The sequence below is a fragment of the Eschrichtius robustus genome, chromosome 2, assembly GCF_028021215.1.
Source record: "Eschrichtius robustus isolate mEscRob2 chromosome 2, mEscRob2.pri, whole genome shotgun sequence".
Lineage (NCBI taxonomy): Eukaryota > Metazoa > Chordata > Mammalia > Artiodactyla > Eschrichtiidae > Eschrichtius > Eschrichtius robustus.
Genome location: NC_090825.1, coordinates 27000324 through 27013293, shown reverse-complemented (window position 1 = coordinate 27013293; position 12970 = coordinate 27000324). Strand labels below are relative to the sequence as shown.

General features: G+C 43.0%; 1 protein-coding gene across 4 annotated transcripts in view; it reads right to left on the bottom strand.

Annotated features, from left to right (window-relative positions):
* NPR3 (natriuretic peptide receptor 3) overlaps positions 1-12970 on the bottom strand; it is a 75894-nt gene that overhangs the window by 13199 nt on the left and 49725 nt on the right. For all 4 annotated transcript variants that reach the window (XM_068535207.1, XM_068535206.1, XM_068535205.1 and 1 more), the window contains exon 4: positions 2621-2756. In XM_068535207.1, the coding sequence (XP_068391308.1) occupies positions 2621-2756 (136 nt within the window). The remainder of the gene's footprint in view (positions 1-2620; positions 2757-12970) is intronic.

Genomic DNA, 12970 nt, shown 5'->3' with positions numbered 1-12970 from the left:
TCAGCCATTGTGGGCACCTGCCCTTCCCTTAACAACATCCCTCAGATGACCAAGAGCAAATGACCACATCGTGTAGTGAGGAGTAACTAGGAACAGGATGTGGCCTACCAAGGTCGTGTCCACACATGCCGGTTTCTCAGTGCACAGGACACAACTTCTGGGAAATTTGACTCAGTCCTAATATGCCCCCGACTTATCCTATTTGATTCCAACTCCTCAGCTGAAGCAGTCAGAGGTTGAGCAAGATAATCCTGGAGGCTTATTTTATTCGTTCATGTCCTACAATCTGTCCAAAGTTAAAGCAGATGTCACTCTAGTTTTGAGTAAGATGTGGCATCCACTGAAACCACCAAGGAGAAATGAAATGCACCAAATGTCACCATAGCTGCTGCCCAGACAATTCTCGCTGGAACTTGACCTCTCTGTACCATCCTACCCTTTCTAATAACCAAGGGCAAGACGAGGCAGTGGAGTGGATGGGAGTCCCAAGGGAAAAAAAAAAAAATATGTGCCCCAAATCTAGCCTTGATAAATACATGTAGGCATAGCCCCAGTGCATTAAAGGGCTCAAAGGATGAGTTGGCATGATGCAGAACTGAAAGGGTCTTTGTCAGTCATCAGCTAGTCCAACCCCCTTAGTATTGATGACAAAGAAGAAGCCCAAAGGACTGAGGTCACAGCCAGTGGCTAGGTTGTGGGTTTCCTGACCTCTGGTCAGTGACCTGTATGGCAGTGGTCCTCAGATGATACCCACCAGCATACTACAGTTTATTTTCCTCAGCCCCCAGAAAGCCCCCATCTAAAAAAGACTCAATACAGATCCTGTCCCTCGACACCCTCTGGTGGCTTTCCATCTCACTCAGGTGGAAACCCAAGGTCCTCAGTGCAGCTTCCAGGCCCACAGGATCTGGCCCCTCTACCTCTCTGACTCTGGCTACCATCACACTGCGGCTCACATACTGCTTCAGCCACACTGGCCTCCTTGCTCTTACGGGGGCCCTCAGCACTCTCCTGCCAGATACACTCAGGGTCTCTGTGTTTGCTGCTGCCTCTGGAATATTCTCTCCCAAACATCTACATAATTTCTTTCACTACTCTGAGGTCTCTACTCAACCACCGCTTATCAGAAAGACCTTCCCGGACAACTCTATTTAAATTAGCAGCCCTACCACACCCCTCCCATCACTTTCCAGCTCCCTAACCTGCTTTACTTTATAGCCCCTGAAGTGGTGTATTTATTCATTTATCGCCAGTTCCCCCTACTACCATGGAAGCTCAGTTGATTGCAGGGAATTTCTTTAGTTCACTGCTGAATCCTCAGCACCTTGACTGGTGCCTGGCACATAGTAAGTGCTCAAGAATATCTGATGAATGAATGAATGAGTGAATATGAAGTTGATATCCACAGGGCTCCAGCAGCTGGATCATTCTCATATTGAGTCTCATGTTCATTCTTTTTTTTGACTGATGGGGAGGTGAGAGGAAACTAGCACTCCACATGCTGTTAGCAAGAATATGGACTGGTAGACCTTTCTGGAAGATATTTGGCAATACCTAATGAACTTTAAAAGGTACCAACATACTTTTGGACCCAGATAGGCCATGACTAAGCATGTTCCCTATTGGATGTACTCACAAAAATTCATCAAGATGTGTAAGATCATAATAGCATTTTGCATAATAGCAAAAACTGTAAGCAACTGAAGTGTCCATCAATAGGAGACTGGCTAAAGAAATACTTGTACAGCCAAACAGTGGAAAACTATGGAACCATCATTTAAAAATGTGCTGAATCTATGAGCGTTCATATGGAAAATTCTTCTACTTGACATACAAGTGAAAAAGCTAAGATGAGGAATGGCATTCACAGAATGACCCTTTTGTGTAAATTTTTTAGATAAGATATACAAATGCATATGTGCTGGCAGAAGGCATAAAATATTTTTAGGCTGAATCATAGGAAATTGTTAATAGTGATTACACTGGGGACAGGGGACTAGGGTGTGAAGGGAAAACTTTCACTTTTCATTTTGTACATTTTTGTAGCATTCAAATTTTCCAGCCAAGAATGGTCTCATTCTTGTACAATGTTTAAATGTCAATGGAGATTGCTTGAGTGATGAGATGACGAGCCATTTTTTTGTTGTTGTTGTTCTTATACTTCTCTGTTCTTAAGCAACAGCTAGTATTCACCATTTTAAAGAATAAAATATAAGCAGAGAGCTCAAATGGACCTGCTTATCATCTCAAACCTCCCAGTTTTGAAAAGAGGAATGTATATCTGGGATTATTCCTTTTAAAATTGATCACAGAACTCTTCACAAACTGATTATTTGCTGTGAATGAGGCTTGTAATTAATTTTAAGAAGCCTAGAGTTGTCTAGTAATCAGGAGACAAGGCACTTCCTATTTCAGTAGGACTCTTTCACAAGCTTTATCTCATTTAATTTTCACAACAAGCCTGTGAAGTGGGTTGATCTTGACTTATGATCCTTCTTCTACTGCTGAGAAAAGTAAGACACTGGCATGGTCCCAAAGTTGTAAGAGAGAAAAACAGAACCAGGAAAGAAGCAGCTTGATCAGCTGCAGAGTGTTGTTGTCTTGTAGACTGAAACCTCACCTTCAAATGTTCTGTTCCAAGTCTGCTGGATAATTTTCCCTCCATCCTTCTTACTGTAACCAGCTCTGAGTACTTCATGTAAAGCCAGGACGTAGAGGAGAATGGCATCGTGGAATCCTTCAACAAACATGTTAACCTGGAAAGGAAAGCCCAGCTGGGTGAGCCCGGACAACAAATGACTCACATTCGGGAATAATGCGGGCAAATCCAAGTTAGACTCGAGGCCCGTAAGCGACGGCAGAGGTGTGCAAAAGAGTAGCTAACAAGACTCATGCCACAATTTTCCTGGCACTGGCTTAGTCAGGAAAACCCTTCCCCCGTTTGGGAGTTTGGAGAGCAGACAAGATATTACAGAAGTCAAGAACATTGTACCTGTGGGCCAGGTTAAGTATTCCAGGTGCATCAGCCTTTGCCCATAGATGCCTCTGCACACGTGCCCTCCTTCTTCCCACGTCTGCTCTCTACCTCAAGCCAACTAGAGTCCAACCTTCCCCCTGAGGTCTTCTCCATCTTCACCAGCCCCTGTGATCTCCATGCTCTGAATGTGGAGCATGGCTAAAAAAACAGTAGGAATCCATTCATTCATATTCAATACTACTGAACGCCTAGTAGAGCACAAAGGGGGCAAAGAGGAATGGACGCTGCCATCCCTGCCTGCCCAGCATTTCTGTCCTCTCCTCTACCAGCATCAACATCTCAGTTTCTCTTTCCTATTTGTGTTCTGAGTAGTTCCAGGGCATCTGACCACTCCCTACCTCCAGTCCCTGCCAAGCTCCAAGGAGAAGAATGGAAACAGGCCCTTGGTTTATCTCAGTTGAGTCCTGGCTCAAGTAAGATAGCCCTTGTGCTCAGAAACATACAACTTCATGTGAAATTGGAGAAGTCACTTAATCCTTCTGAGCCTTGTGTCCTTCTATAAGCACCATTTGGCAAGTTCTGATACCACATTTAAACCCACTGTAACGTTCATTGAACATGAACTGAGCAAATACAATCTTGAAACACTTAGTAGCTTACAGATTAGGTATAAGAGTACCCCCAAATTCTAGCCGCCTTATTTCAGAAGAAAGCATCAAGAATGGAATTCCATGCAGCAGAGTGAATTGGGCATCCCACAGACAACCACGGTGAGGCATTGAGAGAGGCATTCCTGCCCCAGTCCTAGAAAGAGACCCCGGAGGAAGAGAGCCACCTGGTTCAAATACACAAACATTCACAGAAGATATGGCTCAACGTCCAGTTCTTCTTGGCCTCGTCCAACCCTGAAGGACAGTAAGTCCTGTTTGCATCAGAAGAGCAAATATTTCAGAATTGCCAAAGCCTAGTGCTGAGAGGCAGGCTAGAATAATGGTTAAAGAGCCTGGGCTCACTACCCAGCTCTGCCACTTCCTGGCTGTGTTTTTGCACCACTCTGGGTCTCAGTTTTCCCCATCTGGAAAACGAGGGAAATATTCGTGCCTATCTCAAGAGGTTGCTGTCATGTTTAAGTGAACTAATAGACGTAAAATATGTAAAAGTCAGCACTCACTGTTAGCTTTTGTTGTTATTGTCTAGAGACAGAGAATTATAAACCTAGGAATCCTGCTTAGCTTCTAATTCCTAATAGCAGTGTTCAAAAAAATAAGGGATCTACTTACTATTACAACATATCTTACTGACCCACTTTACACTTAATGGAAACTAAGCCTCCTTGTTCATGCTTTCATATTCCAAACAGTTCTTTTCCACAAAGTCACGTCCTTAATTCCACCCAACTGCGATGGGTGCAGCCCAAGCTAGTCAATTCCACTGACCCTCTGGGAGAGGCAGAGGACAGAAGAGTATGGTTTACAGGAGACCCCTCAGTTAGCTGCTAGACCCAAAGTCTAATCCTGGCCCTGACATGTTAGTTGATCTCTTTAGTCTTCAATTTCCTTATCGACTAAATGGGAGGTTAGTATCTACTCATCTCATAGAGCTCTTCTGGGGATTAAGTGAACGAGTGCATGTAAAACATCTAAAACAGTTCTTGGGACTGTGAAAGCAAATGGTAGACATTAGCTCTTACTGTTAGCCATCAAGCTTAAGTCTCAGAGTCATTATTTTTTTAGGCAAAGCAGAATGGTGTAGAAATAAAATCTACTAGTCAAAGATAATTTTCTGCTGATTGTGCTATGCTAATTCAATTTTCCAGAGGAATATGAAATTTTCACTTAGGACACGAAGTCATCATGGCTTGAGAAAGTAGCATGCCGATGAGTTAATGAGTTTTAATGAGTGGACTTTAGCTGTGTAACTTAATCCTCAGGCCACAATAAAAACTATTTTTTCAAAAGATCAATCTTCCCTTTGATAATTGTATAAAAACCACCCTGCTACAGAGGGAAGCATCATAGGATCGTGGAATATGGGAAACATAAGATGCCTTTGAAAAGCCCTGGTCTGATCCACTCCTTACTTTGAGAACCTAAAGACATTGCTCACGTGCCATCTCCCTGCATTCTGTAAGTGAGAGCTGTTCCATCTATAGTCCTTGTTCTGAGGGAGCCTAAGACAGCCCCTACTTAGACTGTGAAGTACCAGCTGCTGGACATCACCTGTCCACCTCTCTCCCTCCTCCTTCTCAAAATCCTAACCCTGGGCCACCACGCTGCCATTGGCCACCCAAAGCACTGGACACGTGTCCCAGCACCACCCCCTGTCTGGCTCTTGAGCTTCCTTCCTTCTTGATATGCCCTCTGAGCTGCCCCTCTACAATCAGGATGGGAAGAATAATTATCTGGCTGAAAAACATGAACTTGGATTACTTCTGTCCTAACAGGCTTAATGGTAGAAGAGAATAGATAGGCTCTCAATACATGCCCGCGTCCGAAAACTCATTTTATCTGGGTTTGCAAATGAATCACAAAATTTACCTTCTTTCCTCTCAAAGTGGCTGAGTGTCTCCCTCTCCTGCCAAAATTAGCAGGAGAGCTGCTGGCCCCCACTGAGGTTCACTCACACCCCAGCCCGCTGCGGGGGACATTTCATAACACCTACCTCATAGGACCTCAAGCCAGAAGCAAAACCCCAGAGACCGTCTTTTCTCGAGGAGAACATTCTCACATCCACACGTGTTTTTTAATGGGAGGAAAGCCCATTAGCACATTATAGACACTGAAAATTGGAAGTGCCAATTTAAAAAAAATGAGGGAGAAAAATAAATCCAGAGTATTAAGTTGCCTTTGGAACACTTTCCGCTGACCCCCAGGCTGAAAGGAACGAGGTCATCTGGTCCGTCCCCCCGCCTCTGGCCAGAACAACACTGGGACCTCAAACTCCTGCCTGACAGATCAGGCGGTGGTCACTAAAGGAAGAAAACAGGGTTCCCTCTTCTGACCCACCTGTTCTAGTAGTAAGCCTCATTTCTAGCCGGAAAGCCCTTCCCTACTGTCACTAGTCATGAGTCTTCGTTAAATTCCTAAATGCAGCCATTCCCCTGCTCGATGCCAGAGTTAAGAGAACAAATACAGTTCGTGAGCCCTAGGAGTTTTGTCTCCACCAAACAGCACCGCCGCCCCCCACTGGCGCGTAGATGGACTCCACACAAGGCAGCTGGTGAAGTCGACCCCCATGAGGGACCAGCTCCAGGATGATAATGATTTGTGCTGTGCATCAAAGTGTCTATCCTTCAAACAAGATGGAAATCGTTCACCATCTTCCGCTCATTCTGGGGAGTTTGCCCAGAACAAGGAAGCATGCTCTCCCGTCATTTCATCTCAGTTCCCTTGATTTTGTCCTCTGGTGCTGGCCAGTGGCAGCTATTCCACATAAAAGAAAGCCATTTTTTGCCTTCGGCCTTTCTCCCTGATATCACCTGTCAGCCATGTCTATTTGTTAGTGTGGTTTCTTTTTAATTCTCTATCATGGGAAAAGCTGAATACAAATCTAGTTCTTTTCCAAAGCTGACTCACAGATATAGAGAACAAACCAGTGGCTACCAGTGGGGAGAGGGAAGGAGGGAGGAGCAATATAGGAATAGGGGATTAAGAGGTACAAACAATTAGGTATAAAATAAGCTACAAAGATACATTGTACAATGTGGGGAATATAGTCAGTATTTTATAATAACTATTAATGGCATATAACCTTTAAAAATCATGAACCACTATATTGTACACCAGTAACTTATATAATATTGTACATCAGCTATACTTCAATTAAAAAAAAAAAAAGAAATCTAGTTCTTTTTTAACTGAGCGTAAAGAGTTGCCATTCCTGACATGGCTCCTATCTGTGACGGTGAGCAAAGTCTTTCTCATTTCTCTTTGGGGAGACAAATTCATAGGTGAATTCCTCAATGCTTGTGCTCCAAACAAGACAGCAGAGAATGCTACATGCCTCAGCTGTTCTTGTAAAGTAAGAGTGGACAACCCGGCAGTAATCTCACCACCAGGGTCGTCTGGATATCTGAAAAAGCCTGTAAAGCTCTCAAATGGAGACTAGTGGGAGAAAGCTACCAAAGTTAAGCACAAGGCTAGGCTATCCCAGGGCTTCACTGAGGTATTCACATGTACTCAAGCATATCGTAAGGTGGTTCTGTCTTTCTCACCACAAACCAACGGTTCCAAATGCAAATGAGGAAAGCAGAGGGTTTGGGGCAGTGTTTCTCAAGAGTCTTTTGAAAAGACATGACCCTTAACGTCCCCATCAGTTAAAGGGGAGATCGGGGACAAGGACATTTTGATGGCAGGCAGATAAGAGGAGAGATGGTCCAGGACCTGCCTCTCCCTATCACAGCAGAAACAATGGCAGCTTCATCTTGAATGACTAGTAATAAGACCCTGAAAATGAACCTTGCCCTGCCCTTCTAGGACACTGGAGATGGTAGACGCAGAAGAAAGTGGCCTGGCCATGCTGCATGGGGAGGCAGAAGGTTAAAGGACATTATGCATTTGATGAACACTGCACACATGACCTCCATACTATAAAAATATAGATCCTATCTGTTTTCATTCCCTTTTCTTTTGAATCATAAAATTTAAAATCTACAATATAGAGTAACAACAGCAGGAACTTCCATAAATCAAGTGATGTCACCAATTCTTCAACATCAAGAGGGGTTCTCACTCTTACTGGCATACACCCCAATGTCTGCTCTTCTATACTGGGCCTACCTTCATGGAATTCACACTTGGTGACTTATTTTAGCCTTGAGGAGAGTGAAGTTGAAAATTTTTACCCTTATCCTAGTAACTCCGAGGAAATGCAAAGGGCAAGTGGCTTGCCAACAGTCAGGCAGCAGACCTGGGAGAGAGCCAGGGTCCAGCCCTGTGCTTGGCCGAAGAATTGCCATATCGTCTGGCAGACTTCTTTGGGGTGGGGATGGGCCCTAAGTTGCCCAGATGACTGTCTACATCCCAGGCTCAGCTCTGTCCCTATAGTAATGCCCTAGACTGGGAAACTAACTTGGGTCTCCTAGCCTAAAGTGTGGCTGCATGCAAATAGAAGCAGAATTTTTTTCTCTCTCTCATCACCTAAAACAAAACGGATCATTAAACAAAAGCAGTCCTGGGAAGATCATTCAGTCAAGTTCTGACCCCTCAGGTGTCTCCCATGCTACCGCAATCGACTGCCCTTCTAATGACGGGAACAGCATTGCAGGCTGCGCGCAGGTGCCGCGGTGCTGGTGGACGGCATCCACTTACATGAGGCAGCCTCAGCCAGGAGAGCCGCCCCGAGAAACGAGGTGGAGGAGAACTCCGTGGAACTGGACTCCTGGAATTAGTGGGTGTGGAGCACAAGCATGAGAATGACTTTTTAAAGTTCTCCCAGCGCTCATACAGGGAACTCGGTCATCTGATACATGTGCCCTTTGAATGTGTCCCACACACACGTCACATAAGGATGCTTCTCATCACCTATCACTCTTGAAGGCTTAGTTGAGAAATGCACATACCTAATGACATAATCGGCTCTGGCTTTCAGATGATCAGGTGAGCAAAGTCTGTCCTTGGCCTTGATGTCCCACCAGTGCCCGACCAGATGTGCCTCCGGAAAGCCTGGGGACCCGACCCCCACAGACTGCTCTGGACACTTGCTGGCCTTCTTTCCAGGGGTCTATGTTCCTGTCGGGCACAATGTCGATGTGGGTAAACACACACACCAAACCCAAGGGGAAGGGCCGAGGCAGGCAGCAAGTGCCCTGCTCACTCTGCTGGACGGTGAGGCAGCCCCAAGACTGCAAGTGGGGTGACCAAGCCAGAGTGAGATGGAGACCGGGGAACACAGGGGGACAATTTCTGGCCTCACTCCTTCTGAAAGGCCAAAATCAGAAGACGCATGTAGACTCTACTTTATCCACCTTGACGACATCCTTGAAAGCTGATCCTGAGAACTTCAGATAGCTTTCCTTAAATTTCTTGAGTCACCTGGAGATGTGATTACAAGGAAGAGATAAACAAAAGTCTAGGCTTTGTATAAGGATGACTTTTTTTTTTCATTTCTGTCTTGTGTCATAAAATGAAACCTCTCCTTCTTATTCAAGCAGTTTCAAGGTGTGGTGAGGACTGAGTTAAGATCCAGAAGCCCAACTCCCAGTTCAAGCAGCACTGGTTTATTCACTCACTGTGAACAGTCAGCAGCTTAATTTTGTTCAATTCTTAATTCAGAGTTTCCGAAGCTGCATTCCATACAGCAGCAGCATTCCTTAAAATATTAACAGATGGCTCTAGAAATAGCACTATCATGGTTAAACAGGTTTACAAAATGCTAGATCGAACAAAGTCAAGCAGTTCTCTTTACTTCCAGGTATTAACTATGATATTGAACAAATCCTATATTCTAGGAGCTGAACTTAATAGAATTTAAGTTCTACTGTGTTTAGTCCTTACAAAACCTTCATAGATGGACACTGTTATTATCCTGTAAGAGACACTCTAACATCCTAAACAGAAACGAGAGATCTTTGTCGGTGGATGGGGTCAAAACTGCAGAAAATGTTGGGTGGGCAAGTTCTCAAGTAGGGGTCCAAACCAGGCTTGCCTAGTTATGACGTCTATCCAACTGGCACATATGTTCAGCCAGCTAAGGTTGTAAAACAGCTTTGTGCTCTGGTTTCTGCTTCCAACTGGCTAATAGTTGGGGAGTTCTACAAGTTGAGCACGTAGGCTGGAAAGACCAGTGAGGGTCTATAAAAGAGAAGACTAACAATGTACTTGAAGATGAGGGAGGGACAGAACCCGCACCTAGAGATGGAACGAGAGGGCAGAAGATGGAAGAAGAAAAGAGGAGAGGGGACGTGAGGCAACACGCTAACTGTTAAGCAGATACTTAAACCAGCAGCTCAGATCAAGGGAATCAGGATTTCTGACTCAGCTAAAGTGGCCCTTGCCCCATCTGTGAATAAAAAGGCCTATTAAACCTATTAATCCCACTTCTGGATATATATCTGAAGGAACTGAAGTCAGTGTCTGGAAGACATAACTGCACTCTGTGTTCATGGCATCATTACTCACAATAGCCAAGCTATGGAAACAACTGTGTCCACTGGCAGATGAATGATTAAAGAAAATGTGTGAGAGAGACAGATAGAATTTAGTCATAAAAAAATATGGAAATCCTGCCATTTGTGACAACATGGATGAATCTGGAGGGCGTTATGCTAAGTAAAATAAGCCATACAGAGAAAGACAATACTATATGATCTCACCTGTGTGGAATCTAAAAAAGTCAGATTCATAGAAAAAGAGAGTTGAATGGTGGTTGCCAGAGGCTGGAGAGTGGGAGAAATGGGGAGATGCTGGTAAAAGGGTAAAAACTTTCAGTTATAAGATGAATAAGTTCTGGGGCTCTGATGTACAGCATGGTGACTATTGTTAACAATACTGTATTGTATACATGTAATTTACTAAGAGAGTAAATCTTAAAATGTTCTCACCACCAGAAAATAAAAATAGAAAAGGTAACTATATGAGGTGATTGTGTTAACTAACCGTATTGTGGTAATCACTTCACAATGTATACATATAGCAAATCACTATGTTGTACACCTTAAATTTATGTGACTTTATTTGTCAATTATAGCTCATTAAAGATGTGGGGGGAGGAGAGTGGTTGCTTATGGGGGTAGAAACTGATTGGAAAGGGACATGAGGAAACTGCATGTGGTCATGCAATCTCCTATATCTTAACAGGAGTAGTAGTTGCATGGACATACACATTTATCAGAGGTGATCAAATACCACAATCAAGAACTATGGATTTCATTGTGTATAAATTTTATTTAAATAAAATAATAAACTTATCTTTGAGATACATATTAAAATGCTTAAGATGAAACGAGGATGCCTTAGATTTGCTTCAGAATTACCAGGGCCTAGGGGTAAGGGTGGGAAAAAAGTTAGAGATGAAATTAGACTGACTTGGTTAATTATTGAAGCTGAGTGATGAGGACACGGAGTTTCACATACTGTGCTCTCCATTTTTGTATGTACTTAAAATTTCCCATAATAAAAATTTTCTTTATTAATTCCCTAAATGAATATCCCAAGTCTGGAAAATTGTGGAAAACTTTCCACAGTAGCTTCTATAAGAACATATGAAAATACATAATCATAAGGTCAACATTCATGTTTTGTCCAGTCCAGTTCTGTTTTCTATCATTGAACTAAATTCATTTTTAATTTTTAAACGAATAATTCTTTAAAGGTATTTGTATATCTCAAATACCAACTTTAAAGAATAGGGCCTCACACCAAAATATCAACACGCTCTGAATCCCATTTGGGATCCAGCATAATGAACTGAACTAAATCATTCTGGAACCCATGTTAAGACAGCCTTTGGAAACTATGCAAGTAATGAGTTTCATATGCTTACTAACTACCAGGAAAAATAGTCATTCCTTGTCATTATCCTGAAAGTATCCCTTCAGGTCTACAGATTGAGAATTCAGTTAAGTCTTCAGATTTCAAGAAATGCCCCATGGTCCTCACAAGGTTGGATGGTGCAACATTTCAAAGAGATTGATCTTTTTAAGTCTATTTCGTAAAAAAATTGTTTCACTCCTTTGGGCAATTAAAAGATACTCTATTTCTTTTTAAAAACATTTAGGGCTAACATATTCTACTAATGTGAGGAAACTTGTTTCTCTTAAGAAAGTTACCAGAACTATGCAGAGTACTCTAGATGCAGATGTATCATGATTTTGAATCATGGATAGAATGACACTGAGCTCCATAAATATATTGGCCACAATACAAGAGAGACCCTTGGGTACACATCTTAGGGAGATGCATCATTTTAACCTCACAGGCATTCTTAACAGCCTAAAAGAATTACAGAATCACAAGTTTACAACTCGAAGGGAATTTAGAGCTCATATAGTCCAACCAGCATATTGTGTAAATGAGAAGCTGAAGCCTGTAATAGTTGCCTGATTCACTCAACGTTGCACAGATAGTAAGAACAGAGCTGCGACTGGAACTCAAGTCTCCTGGCTCCAAATCAGTACCTGCATCATCAGTGTTGATCTGTCTATCAAGCAAGGCACCTCCTTAAAGACCAAACTCACACCCAAGGATAGAGCATCAATATGAGTTCTCTAACATGTATAGGATTTCCAAGATGTTATATGCACATCAAGAGAGAGAAAAAAAGAATGAAGAAGTTTGCCCTAGCAAACACATTTTTAATTAACTGTCTGGAAAGTATAATCAAAGGAGGGGGGAGAAAAGGTGATATTGGATACCAGATTGTTTAAGTTAGCTCCAGGTTCCCTTTTAAAAAAATGTAAATTGACCAAAAGGCTTAATCTGTTTAAGCCCACTGCTGGTAAAGTCAATTCATCATTATTTAAGGATCTGCTATATCTTTTTTAAGAGCTGAGGCACAGAACTTAAAGGGGAAAAATCCTAATCAGAGGCTCTGTTCTCAAAGAACTAAGACGTCAAAAATCCTGTCAAATATCACTGTCATCTGACGCAAGGACCCTCCCTCACTCCCAAGGCATAATGAATGCATTAAGGAGGTTGGCAGTCAGCTCACATTCTTCCTCTCCACCCACATTATTGCATTCGTACTGAACCATTTCAATCTCCCTGTACATTATCCATTCATTGAACATTGTAGCCTCTTGGTTCGCTGACTGCCATTATTTGATGAATTTCATCTCCGCTGAACTTCATCAATTCACGCTCATGCACATACCCTAGGCCAAAGCTTCTCAGAACTGTGCACACAGTTCACCTGCAAATCTTGTTCAAATGCAGATTCTGATTCAGCAGGTCTGAGGGATAGAGCACTACACCTCCTCATTTCTACAGTCTCCCAGGTGACGCTGAAGCCACTGGTCCATAGACCACCCTTTGAGTAGCAAAGATCATATCATCA